This window comes from Suricata suricatta, chromosome 3 (assembly GCF_006229205.1).
Source record: "Suricata suricatta isolate VVHF042 chromosome 3, meerkat_22Aug2017_6uvM2_HiC, whole genome shotgun sequence".
Classification (NCBI taxonomy): Eukaryota; Metazoa; Chordata; class Mammalia; order Carnivora; family Herpestidae; genus Suricata; species Suricata suricatta.
The window spans coordinates 131610756-131635485 of record NC_043702.1 but is presented as its reverse complement, the minus strand read 5'-3'; the positions used below and the strand labels follow the sequence as shown (position 1 = coordinate 131635485).

General features: G+C 41.3%; 1 protein-coding gene across 2 annotated transcripts in view; it reads left to right on the top strand.

Annotated features, from left to right (window-relative positions):
• C3H1orf21 (chromosome 3 C1orf21 homolog) overlaps positions 1–24730 on the top strand; it is a 213876-nt gene that overhangs the window by 53118 nt on the left and 136028 nt on the right. For both annotated transcript variants that reach the window (XM_029935207.1, XM_029935206.1), the window contains exon 2: positions 12376–12595. In XM_029935207.1, coding sequence (XP_029791067.1) covers positions 12502–12595 — 94 coding nt within the window. In that variant the 5' untranslated portion in view covers positions 12376–12501. The remainder of the gene's footprint in view (positions 1–12375; positions 12596–24730) is intronic.

Below are 24730 nucleotides of genomic sequence, written 5' to 3'. Positions count from 1 at the left end.
GTAGTGGTCATGGCAGTGATATAATTGAGGTAATAATAGGGTGGCAATCCTTCCAGAATCTGGAATACTAAGCAGCTTGCCAGATGTGCCTTTGTCATATCCAGGGCCACAACTACCTCAGCCTATCCACCCACTGGAGGTCCCACATAGATGACAGCTGGACAGAGGTCTTGTTAGAATATGATGTGGTCATATCTAAATGCAACCTGCTTCTGCTCTTCTTATCTCCTGTAAAATGGTTTATCATGAAGCCATATATTTATTTCTCTATTCAGATAAAGACTTGAAACTTTCATTTGTGAGACTGGAGCTGAATGTGGATCTGTTGGAGAATGGGAATGCCAAGGAGGACTGGCTGACATGTCTTGATGCTCACCTGCAGTCTCCTGTTGGTGCGCCCCTTTGCTGTTGCTCCTGCCCTCCCTTTCCAGTCCTTTTGAATATGTCACTCTGGTCTCCTGCTCTAAGTACATTTTGCTGGACAAGTAGGAAAGAACACTATGCTCACTAATGATGCTACTTCAAATGGGGAACACTGGGATGATTTAAAATAATTATTATAGAGTAGACTTCAAGTTTTGGTAACATTTACGAGATCATAGTAGCTCATAGCCTATAACCCTATCTGTTCTATAATAGCTTTTCAGTGACTGAAAGTGGGCATCAAAACTAGAGAAGAGCTTCCTGCTCTCCCTTTTACATTTCACTACTCAAACCCTACTACATGTCACAGAAATGATAGTTGCTACTATGGGAGGACCATTGTAGAGTCCTGTGCGAACTCATGAGGGGCAGGAGGGAGCCTGTCCTGATATATTAGAAGAAGTGGCCATTACTCAACTGACTTTGCTTTGCCAGTTGGGTCTTTTCTTTCAGCTTCTTACTTTTTGTTTTCTTTCTTTAAGAAGATAATTGCACAGAATGTGTTTTTGGCTGAACTATACAAAATCGAAGTTCCCAGAAGTCTTGTGTATTGGTTGAGAGCAGTATGAGAACTGATGTACCATTTTTTTTTTTTGAAAAAACTCAGTAGGTAAGGGGGCATTGATTTATGCCACTTGAAAATGAGATTCAGAATTTCAATTTTTTTGGCCTTGTAAGGACACCATTTTTAAATAGTTCTTTGTCATGGAAATTTAATCAAAGATTTAAATCTCAACAAAAACAAAAACACCTTGATTTTTTTCTAGTGGATGAATTTTAGAGACACTGTTAAACATTTATAGATTTAACTGAAAGTAAGAAAATGCACGTCAAGGACTGGCTGACTTATCCATTTTGGAATCTCTGGTCCCTCTTGGAATGTTGAGAACTAAACAAGGTCCCCAAAAATGTTGAAATAAATAAATAGCGTAGTTCTCCCAGGCAGATTAGGGCCAACCATATAAGTGCCAAAAGCTTTCAAAATTCCATCATACTAGTATAATATTGATATTACTCCCTTCCTGTCTTTTTTAGGAATTATATCCTGGACATACTTTTTAATTGTCTCTGATGGCTCAGATGAACATCTTTAACTATTGTTCTTGTGATGTACTAAAGAAGTCACTGCCCATGCAGATGACCCAAGGCCTGGGGCTTAGGAGAACTCTCTTCCATAAAAGCCTTGAACCTCTCTTTGTGGAAAAGGATTTCTAAGAGAATTCATTGCAGACCTACTGTGTATGTGTCTGCATCAGAAGGAGTATAAAGAGGAATAAATAGGACATGGTCATGACCTCATAAATCTGCCTGGTTAAGGAGACAGACCCATAAACACGTAACAGCAGCAAGATGAGAGCTGCATACTCATCAAGGGTGTGGCAAAGCTTGGGAGAGCTAGCTGGCCTTCAGTTTGTCTACACACAGCAGCCTTGGCCTGCAGAGTCCTGGGATTGACCCAAAGAAGCTGACTTCCCCACTTCCACCACTGCAAAGACACAGGCACTGCTTAGGGCTCCCTCTGCAGGTGCTGCACAGGGACCACGAGCTTCTCCTGATACAGAACTGTTACCTCTTGATTCTCTTTCTTGTGTTTGCCCGCAGTTCCTAAGAACTATCTGTGGTGCACTTTGGTGCAGTTCCTAAGAACTATCAGGTTATCACAGTTAACCTCTTATCTTTCCCATGTCTCCTTTCTAGTCTCTTGTGCCTCTGCTGCTTTCTTCTCAAGCTTCATTGCCATTTCAATATTAAGGAATAATGATAGTAATGATAATGACAATAACAATCACTTATTGGTTGCTTACTAATTATCAGGTGCTGTCCTAAGCACTTTATGTATATTATCTCATCTACTTCTCTCAAAGTTCAGGGACTCTTACCCCACCTTATAAATGAGCACCCACGCTATTGTGAAGTAAATAACTGCCCAAAGCCACACAATTCCTTTCCCTTACAAAATCACAAAATACTGGGTATAATCTTTGCATCTCTACTTTTGTGGCAGGTGTGTGCGTGTGTGTGTGTGTGTGTGTGTGCGTGCATGAGTAAGAGAGAGACAGACGGAGACTAAGTCCTTCACAAATAAAGAGGTTTTATCTGTTTGTTTCTTCTAAGTTTTCAGGAAACTTTCAAATCTTGAGCTGTTCTGGATGGAACTGGAATGTTCTAGACGGCAGCATTTCAGATAGCCGCAGCTTTCCCTTGGGGATGCTTATTTCAGTCAGCAGCTCTCTGCCCAGTTGGAGAGTGGTGAATTTCCTTAATCACTGGATCATTGCTGACTTCTCAGACCTGGTATACTCCGGCTAGAGACCAAGTGCAAGGAGTTTGAGATCTTTGGCCAGAGTTTGCACCTGTTTCTCAGGGATAATTTCATTTATTTTAGCAGAGGGGGGCGGGGGAAAGGAGTTAAGAGGCTATTTTAAGAGGGAAAAGGGATGTATGTTTAGATTTTGAGACAAACACTATTTTTCAACTTCTAGTATTTAGCGCTCTTCACAGTGTTACTACATTACTTTGTTAAAAGTATTTATAATTCTGAAGATATTAAATATATTCTTACTCAAACATTAGTATTAAAAGATAATATAAGCAGGGGTTTTTTTTTTGTTTGTAAACAATTCATGTATTTGCTTCTAATGACTAGTTTAGATAATTTATATCTTTTGTGTCAATTGGTCCTATTTTGTTTTATCTACCCTAGTAATCAGTTTAAAGTTGAGATATGCTGTGTCAGCACTAAATTTAGAAATTGAATTGAATAAAAAATGAACAACATGCTAGTCTTATGAAAGCTGAGGCTTTGTATCAGTGATGAAAGCATCTTATGTGCTTTTCCGTTGCACACATTGGACAAGGATCAGTGGCATTCAACTCTTGTTCCCTCAGCACCATGAGAGTGGCATTCAGATTTCTGGGGGATTAATCCAGCTGCAGTTCTCTTGTAGTGTATGGTGTTAAAAAGGATCAACAGCTCAAAACTGGCATGACATCTGTTCCACTGTCCTCATCGGTAAATGCTTACCAAGAGTCTGCTAAGAGTAGCACGTTATACTGATGTTCCTACGTCTCTTGTTGCATAAGTAAAGCTGAGACAAGCTCTAATTTAGTTAGAGTGAAACATCTTATGACTTTAAAGGACGTGTCTGATCCTTCCTTTTCCTGCAGTGTACATTAGTTACTGGAATTTCATTTTACTTTTGTATTATGTTTATGATGAGTTAGCCCTCTTTGAATGCTGTCCCTTCAAGAGCAGGAATCATATTTGTTCTTCACATTATATTTTGACATACAAATCACCTGGAGGTTCTTCATTGACCATTCAGGAAGGATCATGACTTAGTGACTTAGAATAAAATCAAATTGTGCTTCTTTAGCAATTCAGACTTATTCTACTTTCACTTTCTAGTTTTTTCTTGCTTTTTCATCTTTCCATTACCATCTGTTTTCTGTCATTTCTCTGGGGCCACCTATAGGAACCCTCTGGGTAAACCGATTCCACCCACTGCTCCTGAAAGATAATATCCTGCACCTGGCATAGCAAAGTATGCATAGAAGAATATTACCTTGCATTTTAAAATGCTTTTCCAAGCATTTCGTGATCTACCTAGATTTCCAAAACAATCCAAAAAAAAAAAAAAAGAGGTATCTGCTATTGTTATTAGGATACTTATAAGGAAATCATACAGATTTGGCATTAAGTGACATGGTGAACCAGCAACACAGCTGTCACGATCCCACTCACGGTGGCACAGTACAGAAGGTTCCCCACTGACACAGGTTGATGACTTCCTGCACATACCCTGGGTATTCGGAGTCTTGGAAATGAAAGAAAGAGAACTCCAAGTCTGGGGTATCTGCCATTGGCCTTGATCAGGAGGAAATCTAGAAACAGCATAATTCTGCATAGGTTCACCCTGGTTTGGGTGGGTGACTTGAACCAGGATCTGCTGTTTTCCTGTCTTGCCTTCCCAGAAATCATGTCAGCCATCATGAACTGTGTGGACAGGTACAGGTCACACAAGTGTGGAGTTTTAAGGTGTAGGATAAAGGCATCAAACTCTTAAATCCTTAGCTAAAGAAAAATTACTCTACAAGTTTTTCTAACCTGCTCCCTGAAAGAAACATTTTGAAAATTTATTTTTATTTATTAAAGGCAGGATAGAGAAGAGGAAAGAGAGCTAAGCCCTGTTCTTTATTTTCCACTTTATACACAATTGAAATCAACACCCTTGGGCCAAAACAGCATTGGTAATAATCCATAGACTTCATAGGGCTTCTCAAAATTTGGGAGCTTTGGGACTTGCTAGGATAGCCTAACTGGGTAAGTGTAGAAAACAAACTTTGTAAATGAGTTGAATCTAGGTAAAGAAGAGAATGGGCTTTTTGTAAGTGGTAATCTTATCCTTGGTGTTCCCTTGGACATACGTTCAGAACAGTAGATCATAGAATCACGGAGAGAGGCTCAGAGGGACGGAGTCCAGCCTTGGGCAGGCCTGTGTGTGGTGACTGAGACCAGAGCTGGAATTCTCACTCCCCTTGGTGCTCCTGCCTCCTCCTCCTCACCCCTCACTGCCAAAATCCTGCAAAAGTGTATCATCTTGCACAGGACTCATTATTGTTACATTTCTGAGAGAGCCCTCCATGCAATTCTTATTTGTGAAAGTGACAGTTTTCCCATAAAAAAAGCAGATGCCCAAATTCCTGTTTCTTTGAAGTTAATGGCATATTGTTGATTGTCATGCCACCAAACGAGTGTGAGGCAAGGAATGAATATTTTCTGGGATGCCAGCGATTGCTGGTACCAAGAAGATTTGACTTTCCCAGATTATCCTCATGTCAAATGTGACATCTCTTTATGTATTATTTTTAACATTCACAATGAAATGTGAAATGGTGTTAACAGAAGCCCAAGGATACCATAGCTTCAAGTTTAGAAATCACTTTTAGGCTGTCTTTCTTCTCCGCCCCCTCCCCCCGCCCCCCCACAGTGGGATGCTGTATTAACACTCGTTACAGCAAAGCGAAGCAGATGGGCAAACAGACTGATTAGTTATTTATATATATATTTTTTCTTTATGGAGCTTAGATGTTGGCTCTTTCTTTAATAAAAGAAAGTAGTTTTTAGATGTCGCCTTGTCTTGATTTCCCTTTTTAATCAGGAGAAAAAAAAAGGGGGCACTTTGCTCCTGGTCTATTAATAATGTGGCTGTATCCTTTTCCTAACTGCTGACTTCATAGCTCTCTATATACCCATTTCAATCAGAATTTTATTTCTCTCCAGTCCTCCAGGCTGCATGTGGTGCATTCATGTTCTTTCTGGTCTAGGATTTCTTTATGGAGCTTATCACTTTTAATTCATTTTTTAGAAGTGTCTGTCTTGACAAAGAATCGGTCTACAGTATTTTTGGCTTTTTCATCCAAAATGAAAAAGTCCCTGTCTAATTGATGGCAAGTGAATTCATCCATGATATTATGTCAATAGAAATATGTTTCCATGTTTTTCCTCTTTTGAAAAAAAAAGGTCAGATATCCCTTTGTTTTTTCTCAAAACTTGTGTGTTTTTTTCCTTCCCAATTTTATGAGTAGGTTTTGTGATGAAATTTTGCTTCCAGTTAAAAAGTTGAGAAAAGCCATCAGCAGCTTACTTCTGGGTCGATGCTCAAAGGGAACAGAAATTGCTATCTTTTTTTAAAAAATATTTATTTATTTTGAGAGAGAGAGAGAGAGCAGGGGAGGGGCATAGAGAGAGGGAGAGAGAATCTCAAGCAGGCTCTGCACAGAGCCTGATCCAGGCCTCAAACTCATGAACCAGGAGCTCATGACCTGAGCCAAAATCGAGAGTTGGATGCTTAACTGACTGACCCTCCTGCAAGTGCCCCCAAAATAACGATCTTGCAGCATTATTCACGATAGTCAGGGTGAAAGTGCCCATCAGTGGGTGAATGGATCAAGAAAATGTGATACAAGGCAGTGCACACCCACACTTGAATATCAGCCTTAAAAAAGGAAGGAAACCCTGCCATTTACAACAACGTGGATGAACTAGAGGTCATTATGCTAAGTGAAGTAAGGGAGAGACAAATACCACATGGTAATACTTACACATGCAATCTAAAAATGAAGTAAGTCAACTCAGAAACAATGTTATGTTGATCGCCAAGGACTGAGGGATGAGAGAAATACCAGAGGTTGGTAGAAGGATGCAAACTTTAGTTATAAGATGATTAAGGTCTGAGAATCTAAGTTATAACATGGTAACTGTAGTTGATAATACTGTATTGTATAATTGCAAGTTGCCAAGAGAGTAAAACTTAAGTGTTCCTACCCCCCCAAAAAAAAGAGAGAGAGAGAGAGAGGAAAGAAATAAAAGAAAAAAGGTGAATATGAGATACTAGATGTGTTACTTAACTTGATGGCGGGAACCCTCTACAATGTGTGCAAATATTAGATCATCTTTGTGGAGCTTGAGCATGCAATACTGCAGTTTTTTTAAATTTTCTTTAAAATTAAAAAAAATTTAATGTTTATTCATTTTGAGAGAGAGAGATAGAGAGCGAGCAGGGGAGGGGCAAAGAGAGGGGGAGACAGAATCCTAAGCAGGCTCTGCACTGTCAGCACGGAGCCCGATGTAGGGCTCAAACCCACAAACTATGAGATCATGACCTCAGCCAAAATCAAGAGTTGGGCACTTAACTGACTGAGCCACTCAGGTGTCCCAATGTATTGCCATTTTAACAACTCTACCTCAATAAAGCTGAAAACAAAAAAATAAAGAGCAATCACTGGAATTGAAAAAAAGCCATCATGATCCATAATCTTTTCTTATAAAAGGACAGTTGTAACATATGTATGTAATATGTATTCACAGAAAAGTAATGGACTTAGCTGTGGATAGAAAAGAACTTTCTCATGTTATAATGTGGACTGTTCTCAAACAGCACTTACCGTAGTGATACTTACAGCTTACAGTGATACCTAAAGAGGCTTGAAGCATAGTGTAAGGGGAGGAATGATAAACATGCATGGTTACAAATATTTAGTCCTTTTTGTTTGTTTGTTTTGTTTCTTTTTGAGAGAGAGAAAGAGCACGCACGTGCATGGGTGCATGGCAGGAGAGGGGCAGAGAGAAAAGGGGACCAAGGATCTGCGCTGACAGCAGTAAGCATGATGCAGGGCTCGAATTCACAAACCATGAGGTCATGACTTGAGCCAAAGTCGGACTCTCAAACCACTGAGCCACCCAGGTGCCCTACTTTAGTCCTTTTCAAAAAAATTTTAATGGATTTTCAAATTTGCTAATGTATTTTATCAAAAGTAGAAAAAAATGTCCTATAAAGATGGTCCTAAATTCAGTTAGCTCATAGCACTGTGAATTGGGATTACAACTTCTAATTTCATAGTGCAGGATAATGTACCCATACAACCATTTGGGGAGACTTTTGCACAAAGCCATGGTCAATTGATTGGATCCCATGTTTTTAAAGGTGCCTGATGATATAGATTATTTAGTTTTTAAAACTATCCTCAGTGGGGCTTGGTATTATTAGAACATTCTATCAAACATCAAAGAGCTACTTCAGGTTAATTCTCACAGTGTGACCTGACTTGAGAAAAAGCATGCTGTTCATAACAATATGTGAAAACGAGATTCTGCTCTGTCCAGCTTTGTGGTCTCTGCAGGTTCATCTGCACCATCAGACTTACCTCGATAAGTGGTGTGGCTTCAGGAAGGGGAGTGAACAGAAGGTGTGGAGGTTGGCAGAGAAAAGCTGAGCAAAGCCAATGGAAAAATGGGAGCAAAAATAAAATAATGCTATGGATTCTGTGAAGGATATTACCAGAGGGAAGGTTGGACTGAGGTCAAAGGGAGAGAATTCTCAGTAGACATGAAAACTTGACATTATATCAGGCTATGAAAGGAGATGCAGTTTGGGGGTATCTTAATGGTGATTCGTCAGCTGTGGTCAGATGTCAACCTCACCTCCCTTGCCATTCCCTCTCTCAAGGCTGAATCGGGTGCCTGTGGGGTGAATTTACCTCTCTTTCTGTATTTAACCTGCAGCGGCTCTACCAGCACTGTGTGTGAAACTGGTCTTTCTAATGATCTCTTTTCTCTGAATGTTCATCTTCCTATGGGGAGAGGGAGGAGCACTCTATCTTGTTCATCGCTAAACAGTTAGCAGTTTCAGTAAAGATCTGTTGGTTAAATGAACGGATGATTGGACAATTGTTTCTGTGCAGGAAGGATCCAGATGACATAGTAAAAAGCTTTCCCAACTGATCCATGTTAACTTTATGAATCCAAGATCTTCTGCCTCTCAGGCGACTTCATAATTATAGCCCTCAAAATTGGCAAAATATTAAAATATATTTTTGACAAAGTTGTAAAACTTGTAAACACCACTCATTAAGTTACTGCTGTAAAACACAGTGTGCATATGTTTCAAAAATGAAATCTCTCCTTACAATTTGGAGAGAACTCCTACTGAGCAACAGTGCCTTTTAAAAAATATAATTAAGGAGTGCCAGGGTAGCTCAGTCGGTTAAGCATCTGACTCTTGATTTTGGCTCAGGTCATGGTCATGGAATAGAGCCCAGCACTGAGCCCTGTTTGGGATTCTCTCTCCGTCTTTCTCTCTCTGCCCTTCTCCCCCCGCCTCCCACCCCTGGCTGCATGCCCACTCTCTCTCTCTCTAAATAAATAAACATTTAAAATAAAATAAAAAATGTTAAATGGAAGCTTCCTGAGTCATCACTTGAATTGGATTAAATAATGTCTAACCTCCTTATTAACATGTTCCATATGTTAATACCATTCCATCCTCCTTGCCTGAATAACAGAGAATTCCTTCTAAAAGTTATTCTTAACGTGTTTTATTTATTTGTTTGTTTGTTTTAACATTTATTTATTTTTGAGAGACACAGAGAAAGACAGATCCTGAGCAAGGGAGGGGCAGAGAGAGGGGGACACACAGAATCAGAAGCAGGCCTCAGGCTCTGAGCCGCTAGCACAGAGCCCGATGTGGGGCTCGAGCCCACAAACTGTGAGATCATGACATGAGCCGAAGTCAGACGCTTAACCAGGCACCCGTGTGTTTTATTTTTGTAGCCTTTTGCAGGTTTTTTTTTTTTAATTTTCATGTGATTTCCACTTTTTAAACTCAAGTAAAACTTTTGATATAAACACAGCCTTTAAAACACAGAAGAAACACAATACGATGCTTTTCAATGAGTAGCAAAGGATAATTCACATCTTGTATTCTTACATTAACTTCTTGAATAACATATGAAGCTGCAAACATGAATTTGGAAGAGGAAGAGAAAAGCAAGAGGGACTGACTCCCGGAGGGGATGATTAAAGTTGCCTCTGGATCACCACTGTCCTTGGGGAATTTTGTTAGGGTTTCCTAGTTTCCTTCTGGATTTACTTTGCTTTGAAGAGGTGGCAGGCAACAGGGAGGTGATGGGAGGTTTCCCCGCTCACTTCAGTTTGCTCTCCTGTGTACCTTTGAGCTTGTTTTCCCACATCCTTTGTGAAAAGTAAGGAATTGGTTCTGGGAGGCCACACCTGTTCCCTTACTTGGTGATGCAGGAGATGGGAATCAAGGAGAAAGTGCTGCCTGGGAACGCACTGCAGCAGCCACGGCAACCCTTAGCAGCCTCTTTCTTGGTTGGGGAGGAATTTCCCCCTTCTACCTTTGGAACTGAATCCCATCTTCTGTTCATCTGGTCTCTTATTTCAGTGATGTTTCTTCAAAACCTATGGTAAGTTGACAGAGTGGATTTCTGCACCCTCTCAAAGTGTGCTCAAATTTGCACCCGAGAGACTGCCTTATCTTTAATAGGATAAAGTCAGCAAGGCCTCTTCCGGGCCCTTCACAAAGCATCAGCAGTGCAGTCCTCTGTCCGCCATGCTCCCGCCTTGTCTCGCCGGACAAGGGTGAGTACGCATTCTCATGCGCACGCACACCCACACGCGCAGGCGCACGCGCACTCATGTACAGGTGCCTGCGCACTCTCGTGTGCGCACACGCACTCACGCACAGGTGCGGGCGCACTCTACCGTCCTTTCAGCCTTACAGATTTCTACCACTTTTAAGTCTTTCCAAAATACTACTTCCTTTTTTAGTTCCTGCCTTTTGCCCAGTCATAATTTAATCTTTTTTAAATTCTGCGTTGCCGTAGATTCCTGTGAAACCTCTATCATGGAATTTACTACACTGTATTGTGATTTTTTTTTAATGTCTTTCCTGTGTGTACTTACCCATCAGGCTCCTGAGCTATGTAGACCAGTAAGAATAGGCCATCGAATCAAACTGCTATTTAAAATAAAAATTTCAAAATACTGCAGCTCTAATGATACTACTGTTAAATGTGTTGTGTGTATGTGCTCCATATAGCCTTAAAAGTATGAAAATGTGTTAATAAGAGGCTACCAAACTATGCAGAGAAACTACAAACATTAACTCTCTAGGGAAAAATAATCTTCCTTTTTGAAAAACTTTACCAATCCTATACTTCCTGTTAGTGATTTGACTGAAGCAGTGCTAGGAAATGCTATGAAGAACTATACAAAGATATGACTAGCATTATTGCCATAGAGTCAGTATTACAATTTGCATTTGCTTGTCTTCATTTAAGATCATTACTTTTATATCTGAGCTTGTTTATGAAATTAATTTGGAATAACCTTTCAGTGTTAGGTTAATTTGAAATTTTTCCTTTGGTGAGACGTTATGGCTTAAGATTTCTGTATCCATGGATGTCCTTATAGCTCCAGGAAGGAGGCTTAGGGGCAGCAGTCTTGTTGGGAGAGAAAGCCTAGAGCTGCATTTCAGGTTCCATACCACTGCTCTGGAGGCTGAAACACCAGTTGTTCATAAAGGGGAAAGGTGGGTAGGGAGAGACAGGTGCTAATGCAGGTCAAGTGCATGACTTGACAATTCTTCTGCTCTGCTTGGGTGTGGGGAGGTAAGGGCCTGTCCTACAGTGCGATGAATGGAGATGAAGGAATGAGTAGATGTTCAAAGGAAACATCAATGAGACTGGAATAAGTCATCTATGAAGACTGGAAAGGCTGGAAAAGGCTGGTGAAAAATAAATACATAGCAAACCCTGAGAATCTGGGCAGTGACCTTGGGTGGGGCAGGGAAGGTATATTTACTTAAGTTACCTAGTGGACTGTCTCTTTTGTAGTTTATCCATAAGTTCTCTTCCTGTCTTTATTAGTGGTCCAATAGAAGCACAGAGGCTCTGTCTGATAGGAGGTGGGCAATTGCTTTGTTTTCTTCTCTTGATCTTCCTATATCTGCTGAATCCTTAAAGCATTCTGTTAGCTAAGCTGAAAATGGACACAGTAAGTTTAAATCCTTGCCCCCATCTTCTTCCTTTATTTTCCAAAACACTGTCACCTCAAGTAAAATAAAATATAGAATTCCTTACAGAACCCACCAAAAATGTATAAATTAGCCTGAGGAGGAAGGCCACTTCCTCCTGGGAAAAAATGGAGCATCTGAGAAGAGCTGGCTTGCAAGGCAGGAGGGGGAAGATGCAGAATTCTTCCCAGATCTCATGGCTGTACATCCCTTACTCTGAAGGTTTTTGAGATTCCAGAACATACATACATTTTATGTGTGGCAGGGAGTAGTGCTCAAATATTTATTCTGGATAAACAAACACATAATTTGGTTATCTCCTCAAAAAGTCCAGCATGTGTTGTGCAGGGGGCCTGCCCTCTGGCCTTGCTTTCTGAGTGAAAATCAGGTGAGAAGAGGCCATACTGCATCTCCTTCTTCAACACAATTACCCCCACCCCCGCGCCCCAACTGCTACCCCCCACTCCCAGGGCAGCAGGCTCTTGTAGGAATCCTAGTGCATTGCGGATCAGCACAACGTTAGACCCAGAGGTTTTGTTTTCGCTCATTCTGATCTAGCTTTCTGTTCTTCCAGGTGCGCACATACTGACCGACTCAGCAGGAAGGTGGATTTTCTTTGTGTTTAAAGAAAGAAAAAATGTCCCCGTGTCTGTAGAGATGATTTGCAGTTCAGCCCGGCTGAAGCTGACCGAATGAGACTATGGGCTGTGCCTCCGCCAAGCATGTTGCCACTGTTCAAAATGAAGAGGAAGCCCAGAAAGGGAAGAACTACCAGAACGGAGATGTGTTTGGCGGTGAGTGCCATTGAGCTTCACTCTTGACCCGTCGACCCAGGCCTTTCACTCCCAGGAGTGAATATTTGTAGTGTTATTGGTGTTAGATCTCTTGGGGGCTGCTGGTAAAGGCTGCCGAGATATGGCCAGAAATCAATGCAGATCTTTTAGATGGTACAGTTCTCAGAATAACTTATGTATACAGGATTTTGAGGAGGATTATGGAGGTTTTATCTAGAAGCTAGCATTTAAATCAAGTTTTAAATAGCTCGTAGGACTTAAATAGGTACATGGGACACCAGCCACAGGGTGCCCAGGAAGAGGGCACTGTGAGACCGAAAACACTGAGGTCCAAAAGTAGAGTGAGTGAAGATTTATGGATGAGAGAGTGAGGTGTTTTTTAGGGCTAATAGTTACTTTTATGTGAATAATGAATTTTAGATTAAAAAATAAAAATGCAGTGAATTTAATAATCTTTTAACCTTTTTCGATGACCATTCAAAGTGACTTTAGAATATCTAGTGCAAAGATTACAGCCTGCCAACTCATGGCAACTTCTGGCTTGCAAGTGTATTTTCTTTGGCTCCCAGAGACTTATAAAGTAAAAAGCAAGGTGGCATTTAAAAATCAGGATGTTTCACAAAGATTCCCAAATTTCTTCAGAAAATCTGGCAACACTGGCTGAGGCAGCAGTCAGTGGGGTGGGGTAGCAGTGACCCTTCAGTCAGGCTGTGGCCTCTGGGGAATCATTGAGCCTGCCCTTGAACATATCAAGTCCCATTCACTCAGTAAGGTCACCTGCCAGCTACTTACAGGCTTCTTGAGTTTGCCTAGACATGAGTTTGTTCCTGGGACAATCAGCTGTTGCTCCGATGCCACATGGCGATAGGTTAGCACAAAACCCCAGCAGGAAGGCAGGTGACGCAGTCCTGCTGAATTACTTCAACAACGATAGCCAGCTCATGGCCACGTTCATGGCAGCCCTCTGCCTGAGGGTCCCTCTTCCTCTCTCATTCGATAAAGAACCTCACTGAAATCACGTTAACATACAAATAGCTGAAGGGCACCATTCAGCCACATCATGTAATTCTGCCATGTTTTGGTCCATTGTAATGGTTGTGTGGGTCCCTGGTGAAGAATTGATGTGCTGTAGGAAGGCTAATGCTCTGCTGAAAATGGAGGAGAGGAGGATTTTGTTCTGTGTCCTTTTAAGGAAATGTGTTTGTTGTCCAGACAGATTTGCTTCTAGTGGTGACTGCCTATAAAATTTTGAACTGTGGGGGCACCTGGGAATCTCATGTGGTTATGCGTCTGACTTCAGATTGAGTCATGATCGTGGTTTGCAGGTTTGAGCCCTGTGTTAGGCTCCGCGCTGACAGTGAGGAGCCTGCTTGGATTCTCTCTCTCTCTCTCTCTCTCTCTCTCTCTCTCTCTCTACCCCTCTCCCTTCGTCAAAATAAATAAGTAAACTCAGAAAAAATTCAAGCAGTGGGGAAGAGTTAACATGTGAGCATCTGAAGAAAACTAGAATTCAGATGACTGAGGCCTGTTTCTGGGAAAACAGTTCCTTGGAACTAGAATCATTCTGTCACTCTCAAACATTTAACTTTGAAGAGAACATAATCTAGGGGCACCTGGGTGGCTCAATCAGTTAAGCCTCCAACTCTTACTTTCTGCTCAGGTCATGATATCATGGTTTGTGAATTCAAGCTTTGCTTTGGAATTCTGTCTCTTCATCCCTCCCCTGCTCATGCTTACTCTCTCTCTCTCAAAATAAATAAACTTAAATAATGAGAAAACTTAATCTAGTGTCAAGGATTTATTCAATCTTCTAGATGATATTCTGTGTCATTATCATTTTTGTAATAAGAGCTACCATAATGGAACTGCCACTAAATGTCAAACAGGCAGAAGCATTTAAATTCATTTTCTTGGTGAATTTTCACAACAGTTCTATGAAAGATGTGTCATCCTGATCTTACATGTTTGGAAGCTGAAATACAGAGAGACTAAGTGGTTCTTAGTTATCCAGCTATGAAGCCATAGACTCAGGTGTCGCTATGCCAGAGTCTCTGTCGCTTTCTCGATGTTGTTGCCAGTTGTCTCGGTGCCCCTCATCAGTAACTCATTCTTCAATGTGAAAACATATTGACTGGCCTGTACACTATGGGCCAAGACCTTTTGTTAACTTCCCTGGAGGATATAGCAGTAAGTAATATGTAAACCTCCCTTTCTAGGACATTCTAAGCAGATAAAGAAATGTTATGAGGCAGAGTAAGGTAAATACCAGAAAAGGAAAAGACATACATTGTGATAAGAGTCAGGAGCGTTGGAGAGACTGCCTTAAAGGGTGGGATCAGAACAGATTTCTTATAGAGGCAATATCTGAACCTGGCCTTAAAGGACCAGAAGAATCTCAGCCTGTCAGTTGAAGGGTACTGGAAGGTACAGGGTAAGGGATGGCTAGAGGTAATGTGAGACTTACTCAAGAATTATAAATAATTCAGTTTGAATATGGAATATAAAATTTAAGTGAGCAAATTGGCTAGAAAATTTAAGTTAGGGTTAAATTATAGAGAAATTTGAATACCAAATTATAATCTTTAGAAGGATGAACTAAGAGCGAAAAACAGTGATACCTGATATGTGGTACTTCTATTCTGCCTGGCAATGAGACCACTTAACCATCCAGTTGGTAATTTAGTTTCAGCATTTACCAGTGAGGAGCTCCCTGTTATTCTAAAGAAACGTGTATTTGGCAAATGTTGGCATCTAATAAAGGAACCTTGTATTAGTCACCTATCTCAAGGGTGTTCAACAATGAGCATGTCTTTCTTGATCACGAGTTAGTGAGTCATCTGGAGTGGCTCTACTCCATGTCTCTCTCATCTTCCTCCTGGGTCCTGTGAGCCGCAGGAGGAGAGCGGGGGCATGCTTTTCTTTGGCAGAGGGTAAAAGTGTAAGCAATATACAAGATGCCTTCTTAACCTTGGGCTTATATCTGGCACATCATCACTTGCACCTACATTTTAGTAGCTAAATAGTCACATCAACAGGCTCAAAGAAAGAAACACAGAAATACATCTGACCACAGTGCATTAGCAACAAGGATGTGGATGCAAAGAAGGGTCAAGAATTGGGGCTAACATGGGGTGCCTGGGTGGCTCAGTTGTTTAAGCCTCCAACTCTTGATTATGCCTCAGGTCATGATCTTGCGGTCCTGGGATGGAGCCCCACATCAGGCAGCACACTGGGGGTGGAGTCTGCTTAAGATTCTCTCTCTCCCACTCTGTCTACCCCTCCTCTACTTGCGTGTATGCTCTCTTTCTCTCAAAGAATAAATAAATAAAAATAAATAAAAGGTTATTTAAAAAAACTAGAGCTAACAGTTCAGCCCATCTCACGCTCGCACAGTCATTGCTATGTATGTGGCTCCGTGCAGTCCATGCCATAAAGCGCATTCAAGACCTCTGCTAGCTTTTCTCATCCTTCTGATACTCATACTGAAGTTTTATTCACTCATCATCTTGTTACTCTCTAACATAAACTTTTGTGGGTTTGTGGCATGGTGTTAGATAAAGCAGAACAAGGAGAGAGACCTTCTTGAACTGGTCGAGGGAGATAGTTTTGGTTAGTCCCACAGGGCTCTAGAATTGTCAGAGTGCAGTGTGAACCTCAATACCTGTATCCCAGATGCTACTGAATGCTTGGGTTTCTCTATGACAAGAGAGGTCCTGTCTGTGTTTCTTCACTTAAATTTTAGTTTGCAAGCAGAGTAAGTGTGCACAATCCCAAGATGATCACAGATGGTCACAGGTGAAAAGCAGACCTGGCTCACGCTTAGCCATTTGGTATCTTTGTCACCCACTGTTGTAACTTATGCCTCGTAAGAAAGAACACCACACTTAGCAGCTTGAAACAAGCACTGATTTATTACTTTCCATAATTCTGGGGGGTACCTGGGGTTCTGGTTCTGCCTGGGCTCAACCAGGTAGCTGCATTTAGCTGGGAGCTCAGCTGGGCTCAGGCGACAAGAGGGCTTTCAAGCCTCTCTTTCTACCTAAGAAGTCAAACTTTTCACCCAGTGGCTGGTTTCCCAGAGAGGAAGTAGAAGCTCTCAGGGCAATGAAGACCTAGGCTCAAAAGTCCAAGTCTCTTTGGCCTCATTCTGTTAATTAAAGCAAATCACAAGACGAGCTCAGAGTGAGAGAGCTGGACTCTCCATGTACTGAGCCTGCCCCCTGGGATGGGAGGAATTGGTAGGAGCCATCTTTGGAGACGAGTTACCTCAGCCACTGAGAGAGGCAGTGAGAACCCCATGACTGGATTATATTCCAACCTAGACAGTTATAATCTGCTTTCTAAATCACTGCTCTGTTTTTCACTGAATAAAGTCGCTTCATTCACTTTTTAGAAGCCATTTTTTAAATGTTTTAAAAAATGTTATTACTGCTTGTTGTTGAAGAGTTGACAAAATCTGTGAAGGATGGCATATTTGGGATGCCTCTGAAGTATGTCTCTGAGTGTGTGTACGCACACACATTCAATCCTTTTCCTAAAGGTGTGAATTTAACTTCAGAGCTTCTAAGGACCTGTAGGGGAGCATTGATAAACAGTGTTTTTATAAGTTATAGTTTCCATTTTTCTGATGCAGTTTGATCTCCATGATGTTTTGATTATTTAGGAGATTGACCACTCCAATTGTGTGTGACAAAATATCTGTAGAATGTTCCACTGTGGAAGATTGGCAAACGGGCATCTTGACTCCTAGATTTCATGGAATTCAGGAGGTCATTGACAAGGAACTTTATCACTGACATTTACTTATAGACTTTCTTTCACTTTAAATATTGAAGCATAAAAAGTTTCAGATCTAAAGTTGTGCCTCACATATGTGTGGCCCTTTCAGAAGTAAAACCCAGACCAGGGAGCTCCATCTATCGGGTTGGAATTTTCCTCCCCTCAATGGTCAGGGCAGATGTGAATAGCGGTCAGTAGATCTGCCGAGGTCATTCCGGGGGACAGCTGAGCAGATTGCCAAAACTAGCTTGCATAAGGTAAGTGACCAACAGGTTCAAGTTATCATGAACTAGTTAAGCAAGTTCTAAGGAAAGCCAAGTTGCTTACTGGATTTCTTTCAACAGGCATTCACTTGAACTATTAAAGCAGGTGCTCGGAACAGATTCAGGACTTACTAGGGAAATTAACATGTCAAACAGGAGATCATTATCTCTTCTGCAACCCACCCCCAGGAGGGGAAGTCTTTACTTATATTGACTTTACTATTTGTCTGAAGGTCACCACCATTCTTCCAATAACAGGCTTTAATCTTGAAAAGGCTTTAAACTTGAGGCCTTTGTCTCATCCAGTTTCCATTATATGTGACTCTTGTTCTCTACACAATTTCTCCCTGCGTGCGCGCGCGCCCCCCCCCCCTCCCGCCCAGCTGCCATCACAGTTCAGGCTGTTAGGGCTCATGATTCGGAATAGCACAGTGTCCTCCAAATGAATTTCCATTAGCCCCCTTTGTTGTTTGTTTGCTTCTTTGATTTTTTTTTTTATGTTGTTGTTCATTTTTAACTTTCCGTTTTTTGTACCATTGTCTGATTCCATTAGGTTTTACTAAGTGCTCCTCTGCCCGTGTTCATTCTCCTGCTCCAGAACTTTCTGTTGTGCCTCGTCCTTAACCAGTAAGGTTGGCCTTAACCTCTCAGATGGCTCATACCCACCTTGGCAGCCTTGTATCATATTCTGTTCCTTCATGTTCCCTGTTCTCCAGCCAGACGGGACAACTTGCCCTGTGACCTCTAACACACCTTCTGTCCCCCAGGTCCTCTGGCGAGCCATGACTTATTCTTGGAATGGGCCTTTTTTCCTGCTGTCATCTTTTTATTTATTTATTTATTTTAATTTATAATCATTTATTGTCAAATTGGTTCCAATATAACACCCAGTGCTTCTCCCCAAAAGTGTCCCCCTCCATGACCATCTTCCCCTTCCCCCCCACCCCCCCTTCAGTTCTTGGTTAGTTTTCGGTTTTCAATAGTTTCCGGTTTTCAATAGTTTCTCATGATTTGTGTCCCTCGCTTTCCCCAACTCTCTTTCCCCCTTCCCCTCCCTATGGTCCCCTGTTAGGTTTCTCCTGTTAGACCTATGAGTGCAAACATGGTATCTGTCCTTCTCCGCCTGACTTATTTTGCTTAGCAAGCTGTCATGTTTTTAAATCCTGCTTTTCTTTCAAACTTCACCCAAACTTGCATGAAGCTTTTCTAAACCCTTCAGAAAGTATCTCTTTCCTGCCGTCTCAGAATACCTTTTTTACATGCTATGTATTTGGTTTACTTACATCTTATCTCATTATTGTGTACATGTGTCATCTCTCTTATGAGCTGGTTGGCCTCCTGAAGGCAGGGACTATATGGTCTTGAGAGGAACCAGGGTTCCCAGAATGCTGGGAGCTGGATGCAAAGAGATTGTTTGGAGATCAAGTGGAGCCCTGCTCGCACCCAGCTCCCCTACATGACTGACTAGGTGGCCGAGTTTGGCTTAAGGACCGAGAGAGTCAAAAGTTTATAAATATTCTAGTAAGTGGGGTTGTTTAGATTATTGCAATAAATTCTTCTGGAATAGCAATGTACGACCGAGTGTAAAAGGGAAGCAGTAAGGCAAGATTTTGGCTACATGGTTTCCTCTAGGCTCTGTATTGCTGTGTAACTTCAGTTAAGCTCTGACCCTCAACTGTGTAAATTGGGAACATCTAACAGGATTGTGTGTGTGTGTGTGTGTGTGTGTGTGTGTGTGTGTGTGTGAGTGTGAGAGAGAGAGAGAGAGAGAGAGGGAGAAGAGTGAGGTGGAGGGAGGGAGAGATATGGTGTTTTCTAATCTGCTACCCATCTAAAATACTGTAGGGGCCAAGTTCACAGGTTATAGGGAAGATCAAATAAGAGAATATATTATATTCATTCAGAAATTCAAGCAGTTGAAGGCAAAATAATATTTCACTGTTTCTTTCTGCAATAATTTCCAGTGGCATCAAGTGAAGATTAATTAAAATGAATCTGTGCTTATGAGACAGTAACAGAGAGAAGAATGCCACCTCTGTGCCATCCAGGACAGTAGCCACAGGCCACCGCTGTCTGTTAAGCCTGTTAAGCCTGTAGAATATGCCTAGTTCTAATTAAGATCTGCTGTGAGAATGAAATACATATAGGATTTTAAGGACTTAGTATAAAAAAGAGTAGGGGTGCCTAGGGGCTCAGTCAGTTAAGCATCTGACTTCAGCTCAGGCCATGATCTCATGGCTTATGAGTTTGAGCCCTGAGTCGTGCTCTCCACTGACAGTTCTTTGTCTCCCTCTCTCTCTCTCTGCCCCTCCCCTGCTCACACTCTGTCTCTCTCTCTCAAAAAATAAGTAAACATTTGAAAAAAGAGTATAAAATAGCCCAATAATAATTTTTTATTAATTGCATATTGAAGTGATATTTTGAATATGTTGAGTTAAATAAAATATACTGTTCAAATTAATTTCATCAGGTTCTTTTTGCCCATGTAAAGTGGCTACTAAAAATATTTAAAGTATGTCCGGAATATGCATTATCTTTCTATTTGATGGTGCTAATTTAAGCCGCTGAAAGGTAGTGTTGGTATTTAGGGCTCCCTTTCCTTTCCAGCTTCAGCTTTGGGGTTTGCTTATTCTGGAATTCAAGAGAAAAGGAGTTAGTTAGGCTGAGACAGCAGCCTGTTTCTGCTCTGACTCTCCAGAGGTGGGACGTGTTCTCACATGGGGGAGCAGACCACTGGGACACAGGACAGACAGAGGAGCAGCTGGGCAGATGAGGAAGAGCAGTCTCTAACTTGCTTACTCTCAGCACTCATTAGTGGTACCGCCTTTAGCTGCCTCTCAAGTGACTTCTTTTGCTGGCCTAGGGAGGCTTCTTTGACTTCTGAAGTTATTTCCCAAAGTTCAGAGAGGAAATCTCCCCTGCCCGCTTTTTTTGTTTTTTTTTCAGTGAGTTGGTAAAGAACCTCAAGGGCAGGAGAACAGTTTGATGGGTTTGTAATAGAGCCGGGCCAGACTCACGAGAGCTGAATGAAAATGTAAGTCAAGTTGAATGAGGAACCTGACCTTGAGTATAGGCTTTGAAGACCCCCATGGAGTCTTGAGCTGAGCCTCAGAAAGGTCACAATGGCTTGAATTGCACATGGAGCTCATGGAATTATAGAAGCCAGCCCACCTTGGCCAGGAGTTTTCACCACACTCTTCCAAAGCACAAGTGCTCAGTCCAGCCCCTGACTCAGAGGAGGTGCTCAGAATGTCTTGGTTTCATTTCCTTCTTTTAGAAATTTCCTGGGCCATTCTGATGTGTTCTTGCCTCTTTGACACAGACAGCCTTAACCGTGATTGTGAATTCTCTCACTAGCTGGGGTTGGTCCCAACTTCCTCACTTCTTGTGTTGCCTTTGGCAAGTGACTTAATGTCATTAGTGCCTGGATTTTCTCCTCCATGCTATGGAGGGAGATAATAATGGAATCCACCACTTGGAGTTGTGTGGAGGATCAGATAAATTAACAGTGGAAGCACTTAGAACATTGGTGCATAGTTAGCACTCAAACATCAATTATAAATATGAATAGATTTGCCTCACCTCTTCACTCCTGCCCCTCACCCACCTCAAAATAAACACTGCTAGAATGTTCCATGGTGCAGAATTTAATCTAGCTGAGGTAGAGTCAGTCTTAATTTCTCTTTGGAAGAATTTCCTGTAACAGAAAGTCAAGAAATACTCTTCTTTCTACATTAAAAAAAAAAAAAGAAAAATCCAAGTGCTGTTTTTCTTTCCCTTGCCATGGATACCGTGAATCTGTTTATATAGAGATAAGTGGAAAAGTAGGACCATTTGCCACTTATTGCTTCAGGACAGCCTTGTTGCAGGATGAGGGAGCCTCTGGAGTCACAGACACTCGTGTCAGGGGCATGCCTGCTGACCCTTGCTGGCGCCCGTCTGGTTTTATGTCTAGAGGGTTTCCTTCAGTTGCTCTCTTGGCCCTCTGGGTGCCTGGTCTTCTCTGCAGCTGCCTGGAGCCCCTCTTCAGGCAGAAAATAAGAAAGTTCTCTGCTGTCAGTTCAGAGCCTGCTTCAGATACTCTGCTTCTCTCTGTCTCTGTCTCTGTCTCTGTCTCTCTGCCTGTGTTCTGTCTCTCTGAAAATAAATACATAAACTTAAAACAAAAAAAGAAAGAAAGAAAGAACGTGGCCCTGGGGAAGGTAGTGGAGATGCTTCTGGTACCTTCCAGTGAAAGGCACATAGAGGACTGGAGCCTCGGGCAAGGCTTGTTCTTTGTTGGGGAAGTTCTTACAAAGTGACTCAGCAACAAGAGAGAAGGTGGGAGGGCTTCTTTTACCCATAGCACTTCTCCTGAGTTATTTTCTCCCTAGTGACATCACAGAATTCAGAAATTCAAAACAATGGCTTCTTCCCAGAATCCTGGCTGATGTGGCAGAAAGGATGTGTTTTGCCATAAGCACCTGCCTGGTACCACCCACCTGGGAGCGCTCACCTGACAGCACCTCTCTGATGCTTAGACCTCATTTAGGACCTGACTCTTCTCCCCAGAGACCAGCACAGCATTTCCCGTCTACACCTGGAGCCTGAAGTGTGGCTGTGTCTTTGCCCCTGAATTATTATATTAAAAGCACAACTATGAGACTCATTTTACAGTTTCTGTTGTTATCTCCCATTTGATTCAAAAGGAAAATGAAGCCAAAAGCCATGCTAGTTCACTTAACTAATGAAGCAGGACTGTGGCTAGAACTGAGGATAGAGTCAAGGCTAGACTCTTGACTCTAATGCAGATCCCCCTCTTGGGAATAAGATATGTCTTTGCTATTAAGACTAAACCAGCCTCTGCTCACGAGTCATTGGTATCTGGCTGCTTGAGCTCAGCCTCTGCTTTTAACCGAAGATATCTGAAGACTCTATTGCTGTATTTAGGGCTATTGGTAGTAGACCTGAAATTCACTGTGATGGTGAATGCATGGGCCTGAGATCTGGCAAATTGGTTTCAAATCTTGGCTCAGCCACTCACTAACTTGTCACTTGGCAAATCACTCTCCTTGCCTCAGTTTCCTCATCTGTATAATACAGGGAGAACTAGTACTTAAGCTGTCTTCAGAGACTGTTGTGAGACTTAATATATCCATGTATGTTAAGCCCTAAGAATAGAACTTGGCGCACAATACGCACTGTGTGAGTGCCATTTGTTAATATCAGCACCGTATTAGCAGCAGTAGTTTCCCTTGGTTATACTGGGGGGTTGGGGAAGTATACCTATTGATTACAGATGCGTACTTCTCCAAGCTTTAAAAGTTTATCGGTTATTTACATAATACTTATCTCTTTATTTTGTATTTTTTTAATGTTTATTTATTTTGAAAGAGAAAGAGAGCAGAAGTGGGGAAGGGGCAGAGAAAGAGGGAGATACAGAATCAAAGCAAGCTCCAAGCTCTGAGCTATCACCACAGAGCCTGATGGAGGGCTTGAACTCACTAACCATGAGATCATGACTTGAGCCTCAGTCAGATGTTTAACTGACTGAGCCACCCAGGTGCCCCTGTTTTGTATTTTAAAATATTTGTATTCCTATAATTTGTGCTTTTTCTGTTTTGACATAGAACAGCTTCTGTTCCATATAAGATGTGCATGTGTGTGACTGGCTGTGTGTCTTTAAATCAGAAGACTAAAGTATATGATTTGAGTGGTGAATATAATATTATGTCTTATTTCTATAAAAGTGTGGTTTAAAAAAATAGTCTCATCATAGAAATTAACAGGTAGGGGCACCTAGGTGGCTCAGTCAGTTAAGCATCTGACTTCAGCTCAAGTCATAATCTCACAGTTTGTCGGTTCAAGCCCCATGTCAGGCTCAGAGCCTGGAGCCTGTTTTGGGTTCTGTGTCTCCCTGTCTCCTTGCCCTTCCCCCACTTACACTCTGTCACTTTCTCAAAAACAAAAATAAACCTTTAAAAAAAGAAAAAATTAACAAACATAAATCTGTGTGTGTTTGTTTGTGTGTGTGTGTGTGTGTGTGTATGTGTGCGCACGTGCACGTATGCGTGTGTGTGCAGTACAGTGCAGCATTTCCTTACTCTTGGGTTTATCATGCACAGTGAGGATGTTTCTAGAAAAAGAACATTTCTTTACAAAGCACTGTAGAGAGGCCAAGAGGCAACAGACACAGTTGATGCCCTCAGTGATTGTAATTGAATAAATGCATTCATAACTAACTGAAATAAAAAGATGTACAAATTAGATACTATTTCAATTCACTTTCTATTTTTTAAAAATTCTTTGTTATTTATAAGTCTAATATTAAAAATTGAATCCCTTAACTCCTCTCTCTATATTAGAGTTTTTTAGATGAATCTAAAGACTGAACTGTAAAATATGAAACCGTAGAAGTACCATAAAAAATATGGGTGAAAAAAATACCCGTGAGTGCTTTTATAGTCTAAGGTTTGTAATGCCACAAAATTCAATGTCATGAAAAAAGTTGATAAATTTAATTGCATAAAATTCTCTGCACAGTAACAAATAAACAAACTGGCCTACACTAAGTTAAAAGACAAATGTCAGATTGAGTGAGAATAATATTAGTAATCTAGATAAGGTTAATATGACTAATATAAAAAGACTCTTAAGTCTCTAAGGAAAGAATGAACAGTTCAGTTGAAAAATGGACAGCATTTGTGACCAGGCAATTAAAAAAGAAAAACATACAAAAGAGCAATAAACATGCAGAAAGATACTCAGCTTCTTAGAAATCAAATAAACAACACCAAAGAAAACAGAATGAGAGCTTTTTCGCCACGCAGATTGGTAGGAACAGGCATCTGTCTGACACTATAACTGGGAACACCAAAGAATTATATATACATAAAATGTAAATGAGCATGCCCTTTGCCCCAGCAGTCATGGTTCAAGGAATTTTTCCTTGAATCTTATAATAATTTAGGAGATAATTGGATGACATGCAAACCTGTATGATTCAGGGTCTTTCCCACTGATGAAACATACATCAGATACAGCCATTAAAGATTAAGGTTCTGTAGTTATTCAATTGAGAAAAGGTCTACAACATATTAATAAATGAAAACAA